This window comes from Staurois parvus, unplaced genomic scaffold, assembly GCF_062004578.1.
Source record: "Staurois parvus isolate SC_StPar_1 unplaced genomic scaffold, SC_StPar_1.0 ptg000610l, whole genome shotgun sequence".
In the NCBI taxonomy this organism is placed as follows: domain Eukaryota; kingdom Metazoa; phylum Chordata; class Amphibia; order Anura; family Ranidae; genus Staurois; species Staurois parvus.
The window spans coordinates 498,056-525,042 of NW_028318406.1; the positions used below are offsets into that span (position 1 = coordinate 498,056).

A 26,987-nucleotide genomic window follows, 5' to 3' on the forward strand; every position below is an offset into this window, starting at 1 on the left:
TTTTTTTTGTTTATAGTGCAAAAAAATAAAAAACCCAGTGGCAATTAAAGGGCACCAAAAAAAGTTCTATTTGTGTGAAAAAAAAAATTATAAAAATTTCATATGGGTACAGTGTTGCATGACTGCGCAATTGTCATTCAAAGTGCAACAGCACTGAAAGCTGAAAATTGTCCTGGGCACGAAAGGGGTATAAGTGCACGGTAGGCAAATGGTTAAGTGGCCTTTAATGGCCAGGTAGGTTATGTGGGCTTCTCCATCATGTGCCCACTGCAACTTGCTCTCATAGTGGTCACATGGCCAAGAACCCATCCTTCTGGATCCCGATCAGAAACCATGACAGTGCTGTTGATGACAGCTCAGTGTGCAGAGATCACCCAGTAAGTGCACTCTTAGCACACATCTTCAGGTTGCCATAGACACATGTGTAGTAGTGTGAAGGCCCGCTATATGCATCACGCAGCCAGCAAGTGGCTGAAAAGCGCAGATTCTCACTGGAAGCAGTTTTCTTACAATAGGTTAGAATTGCACAGTTTTAGGTTTAGCAGTCACACAATGTTTACTCAAATACCATTTGAAAACCAGATAAAAAACAACATTTTAATTTAAAACTGTACAAAAAAGAGAAGATAATATTTTTTTTAACAACTTAGGCGTCAGCCTCTTCATCCTCACGCTGCAGTTGCTCTATCAGACGCTGACGTTCTGCTGCCTGTCTCATCTTCATTAACACTAAACTTTCAAAGTCTCTCTCTGATCGTACAGAATTCTGAAAAGAAATTAAATTATTCAATAAAATGGCATATGTTCTCATAAAAACTAAATCACTGGCAAAAAATGCATCAAATAAAAGTCAAGTGGAGGATGTTTCCATGGCAACCTACCAGCTGCTTACTTTCATGTTCAGTTAACCCTAAAAATGGTAACTAGAATACAACGGGTTACTTTGGGCAGCACCTCCACTTTCTAAAGTGTTACATATAATTCAATGTAGTTTTGTGAGTGTATAGAGAGACACACACAGGGGTTGATTTACTAAACCTGAACAGTGCAAAATGTGGTGCAGCACTGCATAGAAACCAATCAGCTTCCAGGTTTTCTTGTCAAACCTTAATTGAACAAGGTAAAGCTAGAAGCTGATTGGCTACCATGCACAGCTGCACTGGTTTTAGCAAACTCCAGTTTTAGTAAATTAACCGCATAATGCACCACATTTTGTGCTTTTGCACTGACAAAAAAAATTACTTTGGCATCACATCTGTCATCCAATTAGGAATTTATAGAACTTAACCCGAAAAAAAAAAAAAAAAAAAAAGCTGGGACGTACTCTAAAAGGCTATTCCTCTCTTACCAAGAATGAAAAGAAATGAGTCACTTATGTTTTGTTCAATAAAGCAGACTATTGTAAATGCTTGGAAAACTAGGACATTAAATTATCTTAATGCGGTAAGAACTGGTACCGAGATAAATGAAATAACGACAGTCATTCAAGATACAATTGATACATATATTAAACTGTGATCCACTTGGATGTCTTACATAGGTCCAGTGGTTAATGACAGTCCCCCTATAGATTTGCAAGCAGGGAGGAGGGGAGTCTCTTTCTATAACCATTTTCCCTACCATCCTCTTCAGGCCCACCACTTTTTCAGTCTCTCTCCCCTTTCTTTTAGAATGTCACATTTTCTGCATAATTATTCTCTTCCAGTTCCCAAATGTGTAGATCTACTAAAAAAAAAAAAAGATAAGCTTGTCCACTTTACAAAGAAAATGGACAATGGACTCTTGTTACAGAGCTAGGCAGCAGAATTTGTGGAGAAATCAGAAATGAAAGCCAAGGGGGAAGGGGGGGGGGGGTGGGGGGGGGGGTTGTTGGTTGGGTGGTGAGTGTGGTAAGTAAAACTTGGGGGGGGGGGGAACCAGTGGAGAGAAGGTAGCATGAAAAGATATCATATAGGAACAGAGTAATTTTTATAACAGATCATACGCAAAAGGGAAAATGAACCAAGCAGCACAGATAACAGGAAACTGGTGCATGCTCTCTGAGGTATGCCCGTACAGATTGAATGTGTGCCATCATCCTCCAAAAACTTCAACAGACTCATCTTCGATTACTATATACTTGTAATTTACGGTACTCTTTCGGCCTCAATAAAGTCATTTTAGTGGAACACTCTCTGCTCTGTAAAAAGGTAATGAGTGCTGCTTATATTCACCTTGTTAAACCTTGTGATTGAAAAAAAAAAAAAAAAAAAAAAAAAAAGTTCAGTTAAACTGGCCATACAAATGCAAATTTCAGCTATCTCCTGATTAGGTGGCCCTGTTAAAAAGACAAAAACTACCAAAGAGCTGGGCAGAAAATTGTTGGCCAAATAGCAGTTATCCAATCAGCTACTGTTTGGCTATTTTGACAGCTGACTGGGATGGCTGTCAAAAATCAAAATAGGCAGGCACAGCAGGACATTCAATCAGCTGTGCTGCATAGCCTGTGTATGGCCAGCCTAAAGCCTCGTACATACGGCCCAGGGGGTTTCGGTGGGAAGGGTGTCAGAGCACAATAGCACAGTGGGGAGATCGCTGTACTAACATTGCATAGTACAGAGAACTCCTTGTGAGCTCTTCCGTTTTTTTTTTCTGTTCAGCCCACTGGGTTGAAAGATTAAAAAAAAAAAAAAAAAAACTCCTCCCATATGGCCAGTAACTGTAAGCTAGACACTGCAAATGTATCGGTCTAGCAGGAGGTAGACGCGGTTAACCTTTAAGCCCCAGTTCACAGGATATCTTGCATGTCAACCACATAGGAACCACACAGCATTCCTGTGCAGTTCACATTCGATTTTGTTTGGTGCGTTTTGAGCCCATTCAAAATTGCACTGCATGGCATCAAAGAAGTGCAGGCACCTTTTCTTGGAGCTGCACTGCAACCACATCGTATGGTCGTTTTGCACCATGCAATCTGGTGCAAGCAAACCGCACTGCGATTGTGATGCTTTTGGGTGTTAAAGGATAAGTTTACCCTTTGGACAAAAATAATAAATGCACATTTTTTTTGCAGGTAAAATTATTTTTGTCCAAAAGGAGCCTGGAAAGCATTACACTAGCGATCAGCAGTTCGCTGATGCCATGCAGGTCTCCTGCAGACCTGTCAGAATATTTGCTTGCCGTACAGGATGTACGAGCAAGCAGGTATATGGAGAGGAAGCGTCAATGAACTACCAGAGAGCTCCACAGCACTGTGGTAGTTCATTGAAAACTACAAGCCCACAGCTGTTAAGGCTGTTGGGAGTTGTAGGCACTCATTCATAGATTGGCACAGCTGTGGCTATGGGAACATGTTACATGATCCACTCTAAAAATGGGTGGAACATGTAACATGTTCCAAAGGTGAACTTCTCCTTTAACTTTGCATTGACACCCGCAGCAGACAGTAAATATAGTGAGACTGCAATGCAGGGATCGCTGCAATTCCCGCACCGAATATATGTGTGAAACTAAGCTTAGTTGAAAGCACAAAAACTGGTCCCTTTTTCTTCAGAACACAGCAGCTCTGCTTTAGCTTCACATGGTTTCTCTTCCTTCTGTGATCAAAAATTATTTACTTACCTCATACTATGAAGTCTTGACTAATTACGGCTGAAAGTAGCCAAACTTTGGTTTTCACCATAAAAGATTAAAACATGAAATGTTTCAGTCTAAGCCAGACATCACTAAATGGTGGACCACAGTCCGGATCCGGACTGAGTCACTGTCCCGTTCAGTCGCACCATTTAGGAGCCGCTTCTATCCCCCAGCCTCTGTCATTCTTAGCGCAAAGAACTGGAGAAAGGATAGTAATGAACTGAGTGTGGGAAACACAGCCCAGCATTGCATGGAGGCCGGGAGCAGGAGCTGTTGGCGGTTAACTTTTCATATTAGCCAGCAAGTGATTGGTTGCTAGGGCCACCCTGTGTCCTAGCAACCAATCGCTTTTTGTTCAGTATGGAAAGTTAACTCTTGAGGGTTTTATCTGAAGGGAGGCAGTGCGGTGTGATTTGGACCTCCATAAATTTGAATTCAATACTCCTGGTCTAGGCTTTAGTAAGAAAATCCTCAGATAACGAAACGTGTCCAGGTTACCTGTGATGAATGAGTGGTAGAACCTGAGGAGGTCTTGCTCTGATTATCGGACACTGCAGAAGGAGGTGGTGTGCTGAGCCAAGAAATTTTGAGAGGGTTATTCAATAAGCCAATCTCATTCCTCACTGCAAGGTCCTATGAGACATAACACAAGAATTGACTGATAAGATGTCAACATTACAAAAACAGAAGTAGATAACAAAAACAACAACACTCAGCAAGCAGCTCTCAAAGGCTTTTTCAAACAAGGAGATTTATATGCATCTGTAAAATGTCTGCGTGAATAAATCCTCAGCATGTCATAATATACTACACATCAACAGTATAATTAAAGTGATTCTAAAGGTTTAAAGTGGTTGTAAAGGTTGAAGGTTTTTTACCTTCATGCATTCTATTCATGAAGGTAAAAAATCATCTTGTGTGCTGCAGTGCCCCCAGCCCCCTAAATACTTATCCGAGCCTCACTGCGATCCAGCGATGCGCATGAGAGCCTCGTCTGTCCCGGTCTCTTGACTGAGATAGCAAGCGGGAGCCATTGGCTCCCACTGCTGTCAATCACGGCCAGTCAGCTGAAGAGGAGGGGGGGCAGGGCCAAGCAGCAACTTTGTGTGTGAATGGACACACGGAGCAGCGGTGCCCCCATAGCAAGCTGCTTGCTATAGCTCACCCGACAGGAAGGAGGGGCCAGGAGGGCCTGCAGGGGACCCAAGAAGAGGAGGATCCAGGCTGCTCTGTGCAAAACCACTGCACAGAGCAGGTACGTATAACATGTTTTTTATTTTCCAAAAAGAAGGCATTGCTTTAAACAAACAAAAAAAATCCACATATGCCTATACCTACCTGCTGTGTGCAGTGGTTGTGCACAGAGAAGCCCAGATTGTCCGTTTCTTGGGTCCCCCACTGGCACACCTGACCCCTCCCTCCTGTCGGGTGCCCCCACAGCAAGAAGCTTGCTATGATGCACCCGAGCATGCGTACTCCCCAGCTGCTTCTCCATGTGTCCATTCACACACGGAGCCATGGCTCGACCCTGCACCCTCTCTTCTCATTGGCTCACTGGCTGTGATTGGCTCCCACTGCTGTCTCAACCGTTGAGGAGAGGGAGTCCCAGGATAGCCAGAACTCCAGTGCACATCGCTGGATTGAGAGGGGGCCTTAAATGAGTATTAGGAGGCTGCTGCACAGAGAAGACAACCACTTTAATGAAACCCTAAACTTCTAATCATCAAAAAAAAAGAAGAAAAAGCAGTACAGTAGGATGATTTCTTTAGTCTCTCCTCACCCAATGATCACTCATTCAGGATGCACATCACAAGCTAAAAGGGAACAGGGGTGCATTCTGTCTGAAACATGAATTCACACAGATGAGACAAAGGCTACTAACAAAGTATTGTCCTGGATCCAGAAATAGTCCAGGATTCAGAAGCAGATCCTGAATAATGCATGAACATGATCAGTTCCGGCCTTCAGGAGGGAAAGCAAGATGAAGGCATTGTCAGCTGGAGTAGTCAGTGTTTCAGATGAACAAAGTGAATTTCGTTGAAGGACAGCCACCCACTGTTTTAAACACAGCAGATCTCCTATGTTCTAGGCCAGGGATGCTCAACCCCTCGTCTTAAACCAGGGAAGCGCATACCTGGAGTCGGCAACCTGTTGATCATGATATGGGTTTGCTGATCAGCCACCCCAGAGCAACAGAGTGCATCGAGTCGGCAGTGGATAAAGCAGGCGGCTGTAGAAGGAGCAGGAGCCGCAAAAGCCAATGCTTCCTCTGTAATGCCAGCTCCTGTCACATGCAGAGTGATAAGTGCACTTTGCCTGGGACATTTCTAGCATCTTGGAGAGCAATGCCCAGAGAAACTGGAAGAGGAAAGACTACAAACACATACACTTTTGCAATGGGTATATACCTGCAGCCTTCCTGAGGGTTAGCTGTGCTGAGCCATAGACTTCAAATACATCCGGTTGGTTTGGTGCGCTTTCTGGGAACTCCAGAATGCAAAAGTTAAGGTACGCTTTCAGAAAATGCACCAAAACCGCTAAGATATAACAGAAATCTATGGCAAACAGCAGATAACCCGCAGAAAAGCCACAGGTGCACTGCACTGAACCACTCAGTGCTGGTAAACTACAGGGCATAAGTGTGAAATCAGCCTTATAGGGGGCTCAGGACAGTGATAGCTCACTTTCATTTGTAGTTTGGGGGAGTGGTAACCCCACAGTTGAGACGTGTTTTTAGAACCCCCCCACAACCACCACCATCATCAGGAGTTGCAATGGTGCCCCAGCTCAGCTCTATGTTCCAGGGGGCCCATGCGGCCTCCCAGTCACATTCTGTATTACACTTGGACAGGAGGGGTGGTGGAGGAAGCATATACAGGAACCGAGCCTCTCCATTTTCCTCCTGCAACTGCTGAACGCTGGCTTCTCCTCTCCCTCCTGCCAGAATTCAGTGGCTACAGGAGGAAAATGTTCATTATGCTATTCAAAATAAAAAAAATTTAATTCTGAACCATTTCATTTCATTGTGGCCCGCAACAAGTTACCAAATCACTTAAGTGGCCTTCACTCTTCAAAAGGTTGATCACCCCCTGTCCTTGGCAAATACAAATTGCCCTGCACATATGTGCAGACAAGACTTCCATATAAAAACACGAAGTTAGATGCCTCCAAGAGGACAGCACAGATGAATTAAATGGCATCCTGCAGCTTAGAAATGAGTTGTAAAATTTGAGGGTAGTCTACAGTGGTGGAAGAATCCTTTTTAAAAGGCAGTGATGCATTGGATCATGGTTTCATAAAGTAATGTCGTTACCAGAAGAGGCCGAAGAGTCACTGAAGTAGATTAAAACTGGGAACCAGATAGGGAATCTAACTCGGCATCAGTAAAGTCCCTAAAGTAAACATGAAATCACTATCCAGGGAGAAAAAAAAAAAAAAAAAAAAAAAGCCTTCACATGATCAGAAGGAGGCCATGAAAATATAGGGCTCTCTCAACCCTCACAGAAAATTTCATAAAAATTAGGGCACTGAAAAGTATTTTTGAAAGTAGAAGACACAAAATCAGATTTACTAGGTACAGTCAACTAGAGTGGACATAAGATCACAAACATAGGAGTGTACTGTTATCAACAAGCGTGTTGCTCGAAACATGTTAGGGGATCCACCCAATCGACACCACTTACCTATAAGGAGCCACTAACCACCAGGGAACCTATGAATTAGGCCTGGAGGCGGTTTTGTGCCCATATGTGAGTTTTTTTTACTGTTTACTTTGGATCTTATTGGAATAAAGACGTATTTCACTATCAATGCTATTTTGCCCCCTGGCTCGTTATTTACGAGCCTTGTAAGGTGAAGCTTTTCAGGAAGAGTAACACTAGGAGTTCGAACTTCACTGGACCTACCAGGGAGACTGAGGTGACCCCCGAGTGAGATTCAACATCCCCGAATATCTACAATGGTGACCGGATGCTGCCTAAACTGCTGACAGAGCCCTGATGTCCACCGATGATGCACCTAATGACATACATACAACGCTCAGTTTGTATGTTCCTGTGGTAAGCGCATAATTACACTAGATTTTTCGAAAACGTAAACTGGATTTGGAACTCACCGAGCATCAATTGCTTCTGTTATCACTTTGTGTATTTATATATTTTCTCATATATATCAGTTGCATCACCTTATGAATTTATCACTATATTTGGTGATTGACTGGTTATTGGAGTCTCATCATAGGGACTATAATATGTTGATCTCGTGATATGTAGTTGGTCTATGCATCATAAGATTATTTGCCATATCGTCCTATAGCACTGCATACCCTACCAATATATATATTTTTTTACTTTAGGTGTTGAGGATTGCCTTGTATGCTAGCTGCTCGCTCTGTGGTTTGCGCTCACTTACCCCTCTTTTCATTTACTAGATGTAGTAGTTTTTGTTGTGGTGTGTATTCATTTTTGCATCAACTAATTTGAGTAAAAACTGAAGATTTTGTAATCCAACTTATTTTATGAACCTTACTTTCATGTACTGAGCTAAACAAATGTTCTCTAAAACTCAGTTTTGTCAAAAATGTAGAAATTGTTCTTGTGTTCATTTAGATATTGATTAAAATCTTACTTTTCAAAAAAAAAAAAAAAAAAAAAAAAAAAAGAGTGTACTCATTTATGCTGAGCAATGTACATATACATGTAAAGTATCAGACTGGGATACACTCAAGGTAGGACCAGGAAAACACATTTATGTTCACTTTCATGAAATTCACCTAGTAACATTCGGTTTGGCTGGTATTCGCACAGAACATACAAACATGCACCTAAGCATGTACAAAAATTTTTTTAGAAGTACTTGTGTGGGGAGTGCCACATGCAGAGCCCAGAGGTGACATTCCAGTTGATCTGGAATCATTCCTGATCTGGTGACATTCCAGTTAATCTTTGCCCCATCCATAGGCCTGTTCACAGGTTCCACTGCATCCTGGACACTAAATTGAGCTGAGGAGCATAGCTAATACATACCTCTTTGTAACAAGAGATACAATGTAACAATTCTAGAGAACTCTATAGAGAATTGGCAAATAAATGTAACTATAGTTGCATATAGCCAGAGCAATTTCTACTCTTTAATGTGTATCTTTAGTAGGTCTGAAGATTAAAGTAAATGGAAAGGCATTTACTACCAAACAGCTCAAGTGCTGCTGATAAACCGGTATATCGTTAACATTCTCCCATCTCCATTTTTTAAAAAAACTGCGAATGAAAGTATATTTTTATTTACATGGGATAGAGGACAGGCTTCCCCTGACTGCACATGTGCTGTATTTGTGCCTAAGCTCTAAGAGCAGTCTCCTTAGTGACAATATAGCGTATGTGCAGTAAGAGAAGCCTCCAGCCTACCGTCTATGTGCAGTGAGAAGGGTCTGATGTCAAAAGATGATACTCATACTAAAGGAGGCAAAGCTTCTGGATACAAACAACGGTTGTTGTGGGTTGGGGTGGGGCATGTGTTATGGACTTGGGGCAACAGCAAGGTCAAAAGTGAATAATGAATCCCTGATCTAAGGATATGAAAATAGAAGATATTGTTAAAGAATGAAGTTTAGGGGAACCTTGCACAAGACACTCTCAATGTTTGGCTGGAGTAACACTTTAATTTTCAATATAGGATAGCCAATCATCTGCAACAAAATACATTGAAAAATTCTAAAAATGTGAAAAGACTTTCACAAAAAAAAAAAAAAAAAACCCAACTTACAGCTGCTTTAAATGTAGCAAATTCAGCTACTGCAGATCCCTTGCTCTTGCTGGATACCACAATATGTAATACTTGTCCATACTACAAAATAAAATAGAAGAGTTTAAAACAAGAATAGATGAAAATACATTTCTATTATATTAAGCAACTCTACATTGAGATGCTATATGAAGGCTCACGTTTTTACAGATGGATCCTATATTGATAATGAAGCATACATCTAATCCTTTATTCACTTTGCATTTCCACATCACAAAAAAAAAAAAAAAAAACACTTACATGCATGTATATGTGCATACCTGTGGTAGGATGAGACACACAGTGCATTGTATACTTGATAAAACCAGCATTTGCCATTCACAGTGAAGGTGTTTGATGCCACATTCACTCAAATTTTAAAGTTAAATAAATGTACTTTTTATTGTATAAAAGTGGAACTAATGTCCACAAACAATTCCCCTTCTAGAATGCCATTTCTGCAAGGTCCCTTGCCGGCTTCTTCCAGGTGGCAGGTCTTCAGTTAACTTGATATGCTATACGTGTGCAGGAGTTCAATCACCCTGGTACCAAGGCACCATGTCCAGAATGTACCCTTAGCTGCGCAGGCACAATTCAGTGTACATTCTAAAGAAGACTGCGAACAGGCAATGTAGGTTCATTTTATTGCATAACATGTCTTTTCTGCAATAAAGAACCTGTACACAATTTTAGCTTTCCTATAGTTCTGCTTTAAATCACAAACTGTTCAAGGTTGCTTCACAGATGTGCAGAACCCCCCCACATGCCTCACCCAAAAAATTGGTCCTGCGTGCCCCCTGAAACTTGCAGGCCTTATCGTGCGAATAAAAAAAAAAAAAAAAACAACAACAAACCACACAAGTTAAATTAAGGCACACAAATGCAATATTACCCTTTACCCAATTTTCTGGTGAAATATAAAAGATGAGAATGTACCGAGTAAATAGATACCAAACATGTCAAATCTTAAACGTGTGTGCCTGTGCAATGGCGAACATTTTCAGTACCCTATTTTTTTTTGGGCAACAGTTTAAAAGTTCCTCTATAGGTCATGAGTTTAGCGCTGTGGAGGTGGTCTGGTGCTAAAATTATTGCTCTCAGTCTGACGTGCATGGCAATCTGTAACATGTGTTGCAATCAACATTTTCATATATAGGCCCCCCCGACATGTGCGTTGTGTTTGTACAAACTTATGTGGGGGGACCTCAAGATCTTTTGGGGCAATGGGGGGGGGGGATTTTATGTGCTTGGGTGTAAAAATGTACTATTTAACTTCCCCCCCCCCCCATCGCATAGAGGACATCCAGGATTTAAAAGACCCTGCATTCCTCCTCTGTGTAATGAAATGCAAAGGTTGCTATTGCAAATCTATATTATGTCAGTGCACAGGTGCAGGCAGAAGAATGGCATTACAGCTGCGCTGTAGACATTGTAGGTTCTGAAACTGTTGGAGCAGATATGCAGAGATATATATATATATATACATACATATATATATATATATATACATACACACACACACACACACACACACCTATGGGGGAAGATGGAGGGACCAAAAAAAACTAGACATTGTGGTTCAAAAGTTACTGTATATCTGAAGCCCTGACCATAATAAATGAAGTATCAAAAAAATACATTAAAACACACACACTTTGCAGGAAGACCAAGAATACAATAGTATACATGAGTGAGCAAACCTTCTCTAGAAGCCTTATCAGAACATCTTCTGAATATCCCCCTTTTGTCTCATCTTCTTTTTTACATTTCCACTTTAACTGTTGATGATAAAAGAAAAAAAACATGGCTTAAGTAACCAATTTCTTTTGTAAAGTGGTAATTTATTTTAACACCATGTGGTAAGTGCAGTGCAAACACTTTGTGACCAAAATATGGCTTTTTAAGTCCAAATGTAAAATGCTCCTTGGCATGAGAATTTTACATAAAGAAGCTTCACCATAAAAATGGTTTGCTCATCCTATTTGCCAAGGTGATAAATGCTTTGTTTAATTTTTATAGGCGTGGTGTATTCATAGCTAGAGTTGACAGTGCACCTACCCCCCCCCCCCACACTGTTGTCTGACCAAGCTGCTTACAAAGTGGTAAATAACTAATTAGTGCTGATAGACAGCACTTGTCCCTGCACTAGGTGATTTGTCCAAGACCAGTGCTGTCAGAACACAAGCAAAAGGATGTCAGAGAGACTACCTGGAAAACACCCACAGGAAAGCCCACAGCAAGGGGGGCAAAAGCAAGTTACACTGTCAACAGTAATGCAGGAAGAGGACGGGTCAGCACTCAACTGGTTTCCTAAAACAAATGCAGTCTACAGGGGGCATTAGATACTTGAGCTCTGCCCGAGTCCAGCAGTAGAAACACCCACAATTTAGACTTCTGGCAGTGGAGGAGCTGGCAGGCGGCAATGGGAGAAAGAAAGAAAAGGTTTTCTATACAATCATTTAGCGTTTCTTTGGAAGATCAAGTCACAGTAGGTGTTTCTACTATACTCTGTTGACCAGCATTACAGTTTTCAATGTTCATGAGATTTCTGTGTGTGTTCCTCCTTTTCAGACCTGCTGCCTAACAGAAGAACTTATAACATGATTGTCAAGTTATTTGACGCATAATGATATTGCCACACTTGGTCTCGTCATCTAAGCTTTAAAAAAAGAAAAAAAAAATTCTGTTATGCAAGGCTATTGACAGACTGTAAATAAAAGTACTCTTCACCTTTCTTTCTAAATTAAACAGCTGTTATTGGAGCTATTGTACTATATTATGGTACAAATATTGTCTATTTTCTGTAAAAACACTATAGAGGAACCTTTCTACACCACTGGCCACCACATGCAAGGGCCACCAAGGCCCCTTCTTTAATAAAAGCAAGGGAGCCCTTCTTCACCTGCTGCCAATGAAAGGGGGAGCCCTCTTCTACACTGGCCGCCAATGTAAGGGCTCATTTCTTTGTGTGCGAATATTTGAGACATCTTTACAGCAAATTTTATGAATAGATGCCTATAACACATTGGAGGAAATTAAAGAGTTACAAAAAGAGTCTTAAAAAAGTTCTAACTCAACTGGTGCCCAGAGCAACAAATCTGCCATCTTTTATCTATCTTTTCACACATCTTAGATAATAAATACTTAAAAGTTGACTGGCTGCCCTCAAGAGAAGACAAAGTGTACCAAAGTATGTGTAACACAATTCCACCATAATCTTGTGTAACCATGCGCTAGCAGAGAGGAGAGAGCACAGTGACATCTTCTGGAAGAGAAGCATATTCGCAAACAAACTTTCAGTAATTATGATTTACTGTCACGGTGATCACATGATTGGGAACCATGCTGACTGGTTCTAGTTGTTGGGTATTGACAGCGTCTGAGAACTAGAGCATGCACAGGTTCAGATTGCTAGTTATCAGCTGAAATATTCAGAACGTTCTCATGGCACAGGGACCTGTGCCTAACTTTATGGGAACCAGTCACACCAATACAGTAATCAAAGCTAAAATTATGCACTGATCACTGTACTAATGACACTGGTTGAAAAGGGGTTAACATCTAGGGCAATCAAAGGGTTAAATGTGGGCCTAGCTATGTACTTGGTGTACACTAGGTGGTGCTTATACTAGGGGAAGTGAAGGATAGTGTTTCCAGCTTTGCAGGGATACACAATCCTTCACTCCCCCTCCCCCTGTCAGGACAGAGCTCTGCCTTGTTTACGTAGGAAGAGCACTGTTCTTCTCCTGCCTGACGATTGGTGGGTGCTGGCAAAAATTCGTTCACTGGGACTTGCAGATTGGCTTCTCCTGTGAGTGTTCACAGCAGAAGTGAGCCGCCGCCAGTGCGCACATGCCCCCTATGGTGGAAATGCACATTAACACATTATATATATTTTGTGTTTCTGTATATTAGGCTATCATGGTAGGATGGAAAAGCTAAGCTCTAGCTAGCCTATGACTGTCAGACACGTTTAACTCCATGTAAAATAGTGATATATACCAGTTGAAATATACAGTATATTGGACTGTGTATGTGAATGGTTCGAACTGTTCAAATATTTGCAGCTCTGTTCAGACAAATCTTCACCAAGCTGCACAGCCAGGATGACACCATTGTTCAATTGTTGGAGCTCCACAATACTTATTGTATATCACTTACCTGCCTCTGAACTATAAAATCACACATTGCTAAAGGTTCTCCCTATGCTCTCCTCCTGTAATCTGCATGCCCCCCATTCCCTCCCACACTAAAATGTGTAATCTTAAAGACTGACCCTAGTTGGTTCCCAGTGCTTGGCTTCCCACTACGGATTTCTGCTGTTTTACGAGATTTCAGGGAGGGTATACATAAAATCAGTAAGCTATACTAGTGGTATATTTAAATATTTTGAGTCTTTTAAAAATACAATTAGAGTGGACCACAGCTCTTTGCATGTATGCCTTGAGCCCCCCCTCTTGGGGCTATTTCACACACTTGGCAGAGTCTGCCCGCTCAGTGGGGGATCTGTCCTCTGATCCCAGCTGAGCAGGCGGATGACTGGTCTGTGTCTGCTCCACTTGTGCAGAGTGGACACGGACACAGCCCACTGTTCTCTATTAGGAGGTTGGATGTAAATAGATCATGGATCCCCATCTGTCCATTTTTTCAGCAGATCAGATGCAGGTGGGTGTAAATGGACATATGTCCATTTACATCTGCCTCCCAATAGACGACAATGCATGGTCCGATCAGGTCCACCTGAATAACGGACAGGCAGACCCAAATAAGTCCACCTGTGTGAAAGGGCCCTTATAGGTAACTAAACTAAATTACCATTTACTTTATGTAAAACATGCTTTGGAAACATGTTTTAGCTTTGCAATTCCCCCCCCCCCCCCCCCAGTATAAAATGGTCCCAAAATATACTTTTTTAAACAAACACATTAGTAGGAAAGAAAAGGATTTAGTTACCTTTATTTTTGCAGGTCCTTTTTCCCACTCTGTGTTTCCTCCCCTGCTACCTAAAAGGAAAAAATTTTTTTTTTTTCCAATTAAAAGGGTGAGTTCAAATTGTTAAAAATTTCCACCAAACCCACCTCCCTGCCACAGTGAAATACAATACAGTGAAACTGTGGAACTCCTTGCAGGTCTTTCCTTAGGTACTCCCACGCTATCTGAAGCTAGAGAAAATCTAGTGCCAGGCTTCCCATGCACCAACATCCCACAATTGCTCCTGCCAACACATCCCACTCAAGTCTAGGGTATTAGTGCACTGGCAAGGGCAGCCAGACTACAGACAGAGCAGGTGGCTACAGCCATCAGAGAAGGCAAGGAAGGACTTATGCACTTTTATTTTGGGGGGTTACTTACTTTCTACTGTACCAGTGCCTGATGTTTAATACCTTGCATCTTTTGTTCCCTTTCCGTCGTAATCTGTTCAAGTATCAACCTCTTCTGCTCCTCCAGCTGTCTAGATCCTTCTTCACGAAGACGTATTATCTGAAGATAGAAAGAGGTCACCGAGCAGATACTGCAAACATATTGCCAGTGCCATTTCAGCATTTTCCTTGCTATGTAGAAGTTAAGCAAACATGGGTTAAACCTTTTTTCTTTATATAAGATAACTCCAGGCAGCTTTCAATAGGTAAACATGTGTAGGGGATCTTGCAACACCATCTGCTGCCTGTAAATGAGGGCATGAATTATTTAACTTACTAAGAAATGTATTTTGTTAGTCTTTAACATAATAAAAATGATCCAGAAATTGCACCATGAATTACCACTAGGATGTCAGAAAAGAATAAACTGTGTGAGCTTCATGGACCTTACACAAGACTATGGACACCTTCTTCATCCTCATGTCAATGCCCCAGCACTGTTACTTGGGAGGGGGAGAAGTCATGCTCACAATAACCTGGACGTGGATTGAGGAAAGGTGAGAACATGTTGCTCAGGATGGGGGTGGGGTAACTGAAGAGGCATAAGAGTAGCTTTAAGAAAGTTGTTGTACTTGAGTGTAAAAACCAATGTCACTTCCCAAGGCTAGGGTACCTACTGCAAACAATCCCCATATGTATGAGCTTTGCATTCCAGACAAGGTTTACCTCTTGTTCCAATGTTTGAGCAACAAGTACTTCTTCCTCCTCTGTTACTCTCGCTTGTGCCTCTCTTTCTCGTGCCTCCAGATCTTAAACAAAGAAAACAGAATTTTCCATCAGGTCTGCTATGTAAAGCACATAGTAGAGTAAATACTAAACAAACACTACAAAAAGGAAATTACTTATACAACCAAAGATACTAAAAGATTGAGATGCAGTTTGCTCTGCTAATATTCCAGCTGTTAGGACAAGTGCAGACCTGTATGTGGAGTGGGCTGCAATAATTAGGAGGACCCACTGGGCACAGGCTGGCTACAGCCAGATTGCTTTTTGTGGCACTTAAGCTGTGACCCACATTACGTTTTGTTTTTTTTTGGAAACTGGCTTCCCTGGACTAAATGTGTTGGTTCCCAGGAGATTTTAGTAACCAAGCTGACCTGGTCCTGGCCTAGATTTGTCCAGCTCTGTCTAAGGAGATTTTTGTGGCAGCCGGCTAGTTGTAGATTGCAGACAACGTCAACCTAATCCAAAGATCCTCAAACATGCTGGAGTTCTTAAACCCACTTGACAGTCACAAGTTCCCTGTGTTGAAAGTACATTTAATCTATATTCCACCAGTATGAACTAGCAAAACACATACACACACGCACGCACGCCAGTCTGAACTAGCATCGCGCGCACACACACGCCAGTCTGAACTAGCATCGCGCGCACACACACCAATCTGAACTAGCAGCGCGCGCACACACACCAATCTGAACTAGCAGCGCGTGCACAAACACACCAGTCTGAACTAGCAGCGCGCGCACACACACCAGTCTGAACTAGCAGCGCGCGCACACACCAGTCTGAACTAGCAGCGCGCGCACACACCAGTCTGAACTAGCAGCGCGCGCACACACCAGTCTGTGTGTGTGCGCGCGCTGCTAGTTCAGAAATAGTACATATTGATTGAGAGAGTGAAGTTCCACTGTAAGACTTGTGGCTGTTTGAGCGCTGCTAGTTCAGACTGGTGTGTGCGCGCGCGCTGCTAGTTCAGACTGGTGTGTGCGCGCGCTGCTAGTTCAGACTGGTGTGTGCGCGCGCGCGCTGCTAGTTCAGACTGGTGTGTGCGCGCGCGCGCTGCTAGTTCAGACTGGTGTGTGCGCGCGCGCTGCTAGTTCAGACTGGTGTGTGCGCGCGCGCTGCTAGTTCAGACTGGTGTGTGCGCGCGCGCTGCTAGTTCAGACTGGTGTGTGCGCGCGCGCTGCTAGTTCAGACTGGTGTGTGCGCGCGCGCTGCTAGTTCAGACTGGTGTGTGCGCGCGCGCTGCTAGTTCAGACTGGTGTGTGCGCGCGCGCTGCTAGTTCAGACTGGTGTGTGCGCGCGCGCTGCTAGTTCAGACTGGTGTGTGCGCGCGCGCTGCTAGTTCAGACTGGTGTGTGCGCGCGCTGCTAGTTCAGACTGGTGTGTGTGCGCGCTGCTGCACCAGTCTAAACTAGCAGCGCGCACACACCAGTCTGAACTAGCAGCACTCTAACAGCCACAAGTCTTAAAGTGGAACTTCACTCTCTCAATCAACATGTACTATTTCTAATCCTCATGCTGCTAGCATTAGTGAATAGATAGGAAAGCATATCATATTTTGTTTTAACTTTTTTTGCATTTCTACATTTACTTAGTTGTTTCCATACCTAGGCAAATGAGATCATACATACCAGGGGTCTTAAGGAGGGGAGGGAGGGTTCTCAGCTCAGCCAATGCCTGAGCCAAGGACAGATTGATTCCAGGAAGTAACTGCTACATGAACCATCTGTCCTTACTCAAGATGGCCACTGCTAGAAAGCTTTTTTTTTTAATGGATTTCTCAGAAAAATAAAGCATGGAGACATGGATGGATACAAGAGTTTGTTTTTAATGTTAAAAGTGAATTCTATAATATTTTTGGATTGTGGTGCTCAGATGCAGTGCAGTTCCACTTTAAGCTGGCCATACATGGATCAAAATTCTGCTGGTTCAGCAGGACCTGGATGAATTTCGATCCACGTGTGGTCATTCCTGTTCTATTGATCTACTTTTTATAAGCGGTCCTGCTGAATATTTTTGCTCGATCAGCACATGCAGCTAATGGCTACAGCACTGATCAGTGTATTCTGACAGTGAGGGAGTCTCATTTTACACAGCGGGAAGGACTCCCGCATGGGGGAAAATTGGTACAATTTTTTTTCCGGCTGAATGAAAAAACAAAACCATGTGTGCCCACCTTTAGATTATCAATGGGAACCAATCAACATGGCTCCTGATCATGATGGTGATTTATCACAATCTTCCTAGCTTGCAGATGGCACTTTACCTTGCTTTCTATGTACAGGAAAGACATACATTATAAATAATCAGAGGTTAACAAAACATCATTAAAGTGTTACTAAACCCAGGACCCTGCATTCACTATATCCAGTCTTCCTCAGTACACAATACATGGGAATGCAATCATTTTAGTAAATATAAACTGCAAAATACCTTTTCTCATCAGCAGTATATAGCAGTCATGTGACGTCTATCAGTATCCAGCTGAGCACTGGTTAATCTTGTAAGCGTTTTCATTCTGCTCTGACTGTCCTAGGAGGCAGCATGACCCGCTGTCTGGACAATGCTGATTGGCCCTGTGCTGATCACATGCACTCTCCCAAAGAAAACAAAAACCCCGCTCTAGCCATACACACAAAACTGAGCATGTGCAGAGTGACTCCTAGAGCTCTGTACAAACAGATGAATTGGGGACAGTAGAAAAAAAAAGGGGAAGATCAGAGATGACAGGATCAAACAGCCTTTTTACACAATGTGGATTAACCCCTTAGGATCCACAGTGAGTATAAAAAAAAGCATGCTTTACTGAATATACAGACTGATTTTACTGTTATGGGTTTAGTAACACTAAGTGTAAAATAATTGTAATCACAAATGTATTTTTCAAACTTGTGTATTTATCAGAATAATAATAATAATAAAAAAAAAAATCAAAACGGTATTTATTATCTATTGAAACTGCTAAATTCAGTCTGGATATCTAGGCTTTAAAAGAGAAGTATGTTTTATATTTTTTTTTTTAACCATAGTTACCTAGGTGGATGCTGCATTTGTCTCTCACTGGCTCTGAGGGTGAGAACTGAGCAATCAGACACCAATGATCACTCAGGTTTTCCCTCCTGCTCTGAGCAGAGTTACCACTCTGCTCTGCCACTCCAGTACTCACTGGAGCACTTGGCTGTGGTGGGGGAGGAAGCGGCTGCAGTACCAGGAAGCACTACACCCTACAAAAACCAGTGGTGTGGGGCAAAGTTGGTGCAGATTTATGGAGAACACTTTTATATTCCAGCTAGAAATTCTTACCAAGTTTGACTTTCTTCCTTTTGTCATCAAGCTGCTGTGTCCTCTTGGCAGCAGCCTCCTTGGCTTTTCGGAGTTTATCATATGCAGCCTATAAAGGAAAATTAGACCAACAAAGCAAATGCCATTTGTTTAAGAGTTGAATTAAAGACAGTATAAAATGGTCAAGTAGAGAAAAAAAAATCCTTTTGAAGCCAATCACAAATGCAGTATACACTAGAAAATAAGGCTGGTAAAGCACGTAAAACACACATAATTAGTCACTAACAGCAAAGAGGATTATAACTCCTGTTAGTTTTTTGTCTTCTGTGTCCCATTGGGAAAATTTGCCTTCACTTCTTGTCCCATAGCCAAAACAGGAAGTGAGAGGAAATCCCTCCAATGTAAGGGAATCCTGGGGTGTCATCAGGATCACCAGAATTAGTGTCCCCATTGGAAGATTTCCCCTCTATACCTGTTCTAGTGTCAACCCAAAATCTGGGATTTTTTTTACTTTTTTTCAATGGTAAGTTAGCAACAGCAAGCAGGACAGACAGAGAATGAGCCTTCCCCTAGCAAGGGCACAGACAGCAATAAAACCTAACAGGTGTACTGATTCCTCTCCACTCTTCCAAAAAATTGCCTTTAGTGACACTTTAGGTGCATTTACAACACATTACGTTCTTTAATATATACCGTGACTGTAATCAAAGGGATTAGATATCTGTTATGTAACCCATGCTGCAACCCACCTCCCATTTAACTTGGCAAAGCATCATGATCACACTGGTCACATATATTCCAAATCTAGGAGCCAGCTCCAAAAAGCTACAAACCATGAACATCATATGCACCTTACCCCCCCCCAAAAAAAAAAACATTTCTTAGTTCTAGTGGCAATATCATGTTGGTCACTGTAGGAGTCTAGTAGTAATTATAGTGGTGGTCATTCTCCTGGCTGCATAGTGTTCACGTAGGGTTCATGCTTTAGCTGCAGTGTTTTTAACATGAAGGTCTCTAACTATACAGTGGGGATTGAAAGTTTGGGCACCCCAGCTAAAAATTTGTATTAAATGTGCATAAAGAAGCCAAGGAAAGATGGAAAAATCTCCAAAAGGCATCAAATTACAGATTAGACATTCTTATAATATGTCAACAAAAGTCAGATTTTATTTCCATCATTTACACTTTCAAAATAACAGAAAACAAAAAATGGCATCTGCAAAAGTTTGGGCACCCTGCAGAGTTAATATCTTGTACTGCCCCCTTTGGCAAGTATCACAGCTTGTAAACGCTTTTTGTAGCCAGCCAAGAGTCTTTCAATTCTTGTTTGAGGTATCTTTGCCCATTCTTCCTTACAAAAGTCTTCCAGTTCTTTGAGATTTCTGGGCTGTCTGTCACACATTGCTCTTTTAAGGTCTATCCATAGATTTTCAGTTATGTTGAGATCAGGAGATTGTGAAGGCCATGGCAAAACCTTCAGTTTACGCCTCTTGATGTAATCCCCCGTGGATTTCGAGGTGTGTTTAGGATCATTATCCATTTGTAGAAGCCATCCTCTCTTTAACTTCAGCTTTTTCACAGATGGCATCAAGTTACCATCCAAAATTTGCTGAAATTTTATTGAATCCATTTTTCCTTCTACTCGTGAGATGTTCCCTGTGCCACTGGCTGCAACACAACCCCAAAGCATGATTGATCCAACCCCATGCTTAACAGTTGGACAGAGGTTCTTTTCATTAAATTCTGTGCCCCTTCTTCTCCAAACGTACCTTTGCTCATTCCGGCCAAAAAGTTTAATTTTAACCTAATCGGTCCACAGAACCTGTTTCCAAAATGCATCAGGCTTGTCTATATGTTCATTTGCAAAGTTCAAACGATGATTTTTGTGGTGAGGACGTAGAAGAGGTTTTCTTCTGATGACTCTTCCATGAAGACCATATTTGTACAAGTATCTCTTTATAGTGGAATAGTGTACCACAACTCCAGTGTCTGCCAGATCTTTCTGGAGGGATCGTGCAGTCAAACGTGGGTTTTGAATTGTTTCTCACAATCCTGCGAGCTGTTCTGTCTGATATTTTTCTTGGTCTTCCAGATCTTGCTTTACCTTCCACTGTTCCTGATGACTGCCATTTCTTAATTACATTCCGAACAGAGGATATTGACATCTGAAAACGCTTTGCTATCTTCTTATAGCCTTCTCCAGCTTTGTGAGCGTCAACTATTTTCAGTTTCAGTTTTCTAGACAACTGCTTAGAAGAACCCATGGTGCTGATTGTTGGGGCAAGGTCAGATGAGTCTGGGCATTTAAAACCTTTGAGATTGACATCACCTGGTCTTCCCAGACGATGATTGAGAACAATCCATGACACTGGCAGGTCTCAGCTTTGCAAAGGGGGCAGTGCATGCTATAAATTCTGCAGGGTGCCCAAACTTTTGCAGACGCCATTTTTTTGTTTTCTGTTATTTTGAAAGTGTAAATGATGGAAATAAAATCTAACTTTTGTTGACATATTATAAGAATGTCTAAACTGTAATTTGATGCCTTTTGGAGATTTTTCCATCTTTCCTTGGCTTCTTTATGCACATTAATACAAATGTTTAGCTGGGGTGCCCAAACTTTCGATCCCCACTGTAGCTATGTGGTGGTCATCAACTAACCTTCTGGCTTTAGTCCTGATCACTTCCTGGGTCAAGCGGTTGTCAGTCTCAGGGTGTAGCAGTAGTCATGATCCCTCTGACTGTAGTTACATACAGTACCTGTCCACTCATCCAGTGCTGCACTGCTGTCTCCCCATGCTGGATCACACGCGTGTGCTACAGCCTTGCAGATGGCACAGCTCCAGTGAGTCAGAAAATTAGCATTTGAGGTGTCATTTTCTGGAGTGCCATGACCTGATAAGGGTAGGAGAGAAGAGCAGGGCAGGACTGCAGTGAGCATTCGAGTATGCAAGCATTAGATTCCTGATGTAAAATTGAATGGGCTGGCTGAAACACAGCCTCTATTTACTATCTGCTGTGGCAATCTCACACTTTGTGTTCCTTGTGCATTGGTATGTGCTGGAAGATTTGGCTGAATATTCTCATTATGCCCTAGGAATCATATGATGCAAAGATCAGGAACATGCAATGGGCACCACACATGAATCCTAAGCACACTGCACATTTTTACAGCCCCTTTTAGGGGTGTCGGGTGTATTTTCTTCCTGCTTCCAAACGCCCCTCCATGTTAGGCTATGTGTCCATGAACACAGACGTTTAGCAGCGTTTAGTGGAAGGAGAGTCTAGAGACAGGAAACAAACACTGTCAGCGCGTCCCGGAGGAGCAGCAGCAGCATTATGGCAGACAAAATACTTGACGCATCTTAATGTGTGTTTAGCAATCGTTTCAATGGCCAGAATAAACACTTATTCTGGCCAATGAGATGAATGAATGCCGAGCGCTTGATGCCTGTAAATGCACCTAAATGCTTGGAAAAGCAGACACTTTTAAAAACATCAGGCATTTTTTCTACCAAAAGGAAAAGGGTTTTCAACACGTTCCGTGTGCATCAGGCCCCAAGATTAGAGGGCCTACAACATGGCAGAAAGTTACCTCCCTGACATACATACCCCTGACTCTGTATGGCAAAGATGGTAGTGAACCTAATCTGTAAACAACTGAGATCCTATGTTAACAATCCACTTACCCTTGCTGCTCCATCAGTCAGTATTTCCAAGGCCTGAGATAGCTGGTGAAATAACTCGGCTGAAATGGCACAAATGAAGAAACACAAATTAGGGAGCTATGAAACTATTGAGGTCAGTTCAGTAAAAGATCCTACAGTGACGCCTTGGGATGAATTCCAGAAAGCATTTAGGACGGTTATTTGGTGGTAGTTCCCTTTAGACCTACCTGTGCTTAATTCAGGCAAGAATTTGTACCAGTATCAGGAATACTATTGACACAAGAAAAATTTGCAGCAGAGAAGTGAACAGAAATAAAAATCTCACGGCCTCTCTTGAATGTCCAGAAGCCAGGTCTTCGGTGTTCTAGATATTTGCCTCGCCCCCCCCCCCGAACACATATACCACTTGGTACAGTGTTCAGCCCCATCCAGACACAACCTGCCATAGGCTGTAGGCAGTGTGACTGGAAGCAGCACCCATCCCTCACAGGCACACACACAATCTGGGAAGGATGTACTACAGCTAGATGACCCCATGTGCAAGGGGTATGGTCTCATTCACATTGGCACTCCTATGTTAGCTTTTCTAAACACAGAAGTCCTCTGAGAAGTATGAACTTTTATGCCTCCCAGATCACTTCTCCCTGTGTTTAGATGTTCCTGGTCTGAAACATGTTAGCCACTTTTAGTAGCATTTCCGGTCTGCAATAAGCTTCTGGAGACACAGACCTCTATTTTCTATAAATGCAGCTAAACTGACCACACATAAATGTAGGTAGACGCACAGTGTGAATGGCATCACTGCAAAATCATTGCAGGTGTCTAGAAATTTACTCTAAATGCATATAAAATGCAGGTGCTCCAGTGCCAGTGGGAAGGAGGCTTTAGATTAACGGTAAATAGTTTGCTTAGCCAACCTTTAAAAAACCACCAGCAACATCAATCACAGCGGATGTAAACCCCCAAAGGTTTAATATATTGCAGTGACCAGTCCTTCGTTGGTGGCTGCATTAGTTTTCTTTTAGTCTAAAAAAACTAAAATGTTGATCTTGCCAGAAATTATGTCCTTGTCACTTCTGGGGAGCTCAAAAGTCAGTAAAAACAATCTTATTTTCCTTTGTAAACTACTAATCCCATCAATCATGTAATGAACATAAACAAAGGCAGACATATTTCAAGTCCATGCTGTGCAACAACCATGGCTGTCTCTATAGCTACAGTGGAGAAGTGAGAGTAGACACGAAGGAAAAGAAATACAAAAAAGGAAAGGAAAAGAAATAGAAAAAGAAAAAGGTAAGAAAAAAAATGAAAGGAAAGAAAGGAAAAGGAAAGAAAGAAAAAAGAAAGAAAAATGCAGCCGCCACATTGGAGGACTGGCCAGCTGGGCAATACATGGAAGGACTGGCCAGCTGGTGTTTTGTTATGTTTTTTTCAATATGTGCAAAGAGAGATCACACAAATACTTAAGTATAACATTTATTACATGTAAAAACAGATACAGATAAAGTTAAAGAAAATATACCAAGAATACATAACTAAAGATGCTATTTCTGCCTTTGGTCCCTCCATTATATGGCATGGCACACAGGTGACCACAGACACATGCATATTGCAGCTCTGACAAAATATTTCCAGTCTAGCTGTATGTTATATGCTGGACTTGTGTGTAGTGTAAGCAAAGGCAATCCAACCCCATGCAAACAACATGATGACCTTCTACGGAAGATAGCACATTCCTGAAAGGAGAGCAGTGGTCTGGTCTGGTTTGGCCAAATAGTCACATTCCTTTGTTATTTAAGGTAATCAGACCTTGTCCTTGTCCAGCCCTTTAACCAAGGCTTGGAGGCATTCTTAAACATGTGAGGCCAACATTAAACAGGAAATATGTCATTTGCAATTTGCCAATCAGCTGGGCATTACATGGGAGGACCGTCAAGCCGGGCATTACATGGGAGGACCGCCAAGCCGGGCATTACATGGGAGGACCGCCAAGCCGGGCATTACATGGGAGGACCGCCAAGCCGGGCATTACATCACTGGACCGCCAAGCCGGGCATTACATCACTGGACCGCCAAGCCGGGCATTACATCACTGGACCGCCAAGCCGGGCATTACATCACTGGACCGCCAAGCCGGGCATTACATCACTGGACCGCCAAGCCGGGCATTACATCACTGGACCGCCAAGCCGGGCATTACATCACTGGACCGCCAAGCCGGGCATTACATCACTGGACCGCCAAGCCGGGCATTACATCACTGGACCGCCAAGCCGGGCAATACATCACTGGACCGCCAAGCCGGGCAATACATCACAGGACCGCCAAGCCGGGCAATACATCACAGGACCGCCAAGCCGGGCAATACATCACAGGACCGCCAAGGCGGGCAATACATCACAGGACCGCCAAGCCGGGCAATACATCACAGGACCGCCAAGCTGGGCAATACATCACAGGACCGCCAAGCCGGGCAATACATCACAGGACCGCCAAGCCGGGCAATACATCACAGGACCGCCAAGCCGGGCAATACATCACAGGACCGCCAAGCCGGGCAATACATCACAGGACCGCCAAGCCGGGCAATACATCACAGGACCGCCAAGTCGGGCAATACATCACTGGACCGCCAAGTCGGGCAATACATCACGGGACTGGTAAGCATCTTTTTTTTTTTTTTTGGGGAGTTAGATACGAGTTAGACGAAAAAATCTACAGTTTTCTGCATGAACATTTGGATGAAAATCTAATTATGTATGGCCATCTCTATGCCTCCATGTGTACATACACACGCACTAAAGGTGGAGATTTTGTGCAAAATATGTAAAAATATTTAATTACATTTCCAGTTTCAATAGTTTTATTGTCAAAGCGAAAACTAAGAAGGAAGTCCCACTGAATTTGCGATCACAGGTAATAGAACAAGTGCAGAGTTCTTACCAGCTCGAGGATTATCTGGATTTTTGTCTGGATGACAGGTGAGGGCTTTCTGTCTGTACGCCTTTTTAATCTGAGGAAATAGAAGATTTGAAGTGTCTTTAGTCTGCTGAACATACAGAGAAGAAATGTTTGTATGAAGTACAACTCACAGCCCACTATTAGGTTTTCAACACAAAAAGGTGACAAGTTTTGGCAGTTTTGTATGAAAATGTTTGTTTTGGACGGAGCGGGGAAGGCTTAGAACAATGGGTCTCTATTAGGGAGATTTACTCTTCCTTTCTATCCTGCTGACAAAGGTTTTACCAGACAGGAAGTGAGGGCAAATCTGCAACAGAGACACAGAATATCAATCTGCCCTCAGATCTAACCTTCCCCTCTACTGATAAAACCGAGCATTACTAGTTGGATTTCATGTGTTGCTTTCAGCGAGTTGCTCTCACTTCCTGTCTGAGAACATTGTCAGCTGGACAGGAATGGGGGGGAAATCTCTCGAATAGAACCTTGGCTAGCAGCAAAAACTCGGCAAGGGCTCTAATCCTTCCCCACTCTATCCAGTACAAAAAGATTGGGCTGGACATATCCATCATCCCATGCGCAAACCTGCTTGCACAGTGCACCCACCCCCCATTCCTCCACCTGCAGAGATTCCCTCCCTCCCCCTGCACAGTGCACCGCCCCTCCCCCCCCCACTCCTCCAACTGTACAGTATGCAACAAACACACACTCCTCCACCTGCAGAGATTCAATCCCCAGCAGCAGCAGGGAATTCCTACTCCCCCACTCTTCTACCTGCAGACACCCCCTTCCTCCTTCTCCACCTGCAGAGACTCCCTCCCTCCACCTGCACGCCCCCCACTCCACTCTTTAAACTGTACAGTAAGCCGCCACCCCCCCCCCCCCCCCCCCCACCTGCAGAGATTTCCTCTTCCCCCACTCCACTACCTGCATAGACTCCCTCCCCCCCACTCCTCTACCTGCAGACACCCCCTCCCTCCCCCCACATCACTTGCACCTCCAGATACTTCCTACCTCTCCACCTACAGAAACTCCCCCCACCTCTAGAGATGCCTTACCCCCACTCTTCCACCTCCAGGCACCCCTCCCCCCATTTGCAGAGATTCCCGCCCCACTCCTGCTCCACCTGCAGAGACTCCCTCCCCAACCTCCTCCATCTGCAGAGACTCCCTCCCCCCACTCCTCCACCTGCAGAGACTTCCTCCCTCCCACTCCTCCAGCTGCAGAGACTTCCTCCCTCCCACTCCTCCAGCTGCAAAGACTTCCTCCCTCTTCCAGCTGCAGAGATTATTCCCTTCCCCCGGTGTCCTCTCTCACCTCTCTCTGGCCGGCATCAGCTTCTATACCCAGCAGTCCGTACAGATCCATCTGCATGAGCTCCTTGGAACCCGGAACCTTCCCCGCCGCCATTCTCGAAGTGTTCTGCCTTCTCCAGGAACACGAACTCCTCTCGGCTCTCACCTTATGACCATCCAATGGGCGGCCGCCGGGAATGTCGGGAAATGTAGTTTTTCCACGGTCGCAGAGTTCTGCCGTCTATGGT

General features: G+C 43.2%; 1 protein-coding gene across 1 annotated transcript; it reads right to left on the minus strand.

Moving 5' to 3' along the window:
* Positions 1 to 583: 583 nt before the first annotated feature.
* Positions 584 to 26,918, minus strand: DNAJC17 (DnaJ heat shock protein family (Hsp40) member C17). Its single transcript, XM_089693026.1, has 11 exons — positions 26,762 to 26,918; positions 25,430 to 25,499; positions 22,508 to 22,566; positions 18,843 to 18,930; positions 15,480 to 15,562; positions 14,778 to 14,874; positions 14,347 to 14,396; positions 11,094 to 11,171; positions 9,376 to 9,456; positions 4,114 to 4,248; positions 584 to 766 (listed from the first exon to the last, which is right to left on the minus strand). Exons 1-11 carry the CDS (start codon positions 26,852 to 26,854, stop codon positions 647 to 649), a joined length of 954 nt encoding a protein of 317 aa, XP_089549152.1. The 5' UTR covers positions 26,855 to 26,918; the 3' UTR covers positions 584 to 646.
* Between the last annotated feature and the right edge of the window lie 69 nt (positions 26,919 to 26,987).

Bases quoted from the DNA above. Each gene is read 5' to 3' on its own strand.
- DNAJC17 (XM_089693026.1), bottom strand. From the start codon at position 26,854: ATGGCGGCGGGGAAGGTTCCGGGTTCCAAGGAGCTCATGCAGATGGAT. The intron at 14,397-14,777 runs GTATTAAACATC...TTTTCCTTTTAG, and splicing joins AAGGGAACAAAAGATGCAAG to GTAGCAGGGGAGGAAACACA. The intron at 9,457-11,093 runs GTTTGCTCACTC...TTTATTTTGTAG, and splicing joins TGATAAGGCTTCTAGAGAAG to TATGGACAAGTATTACATAT.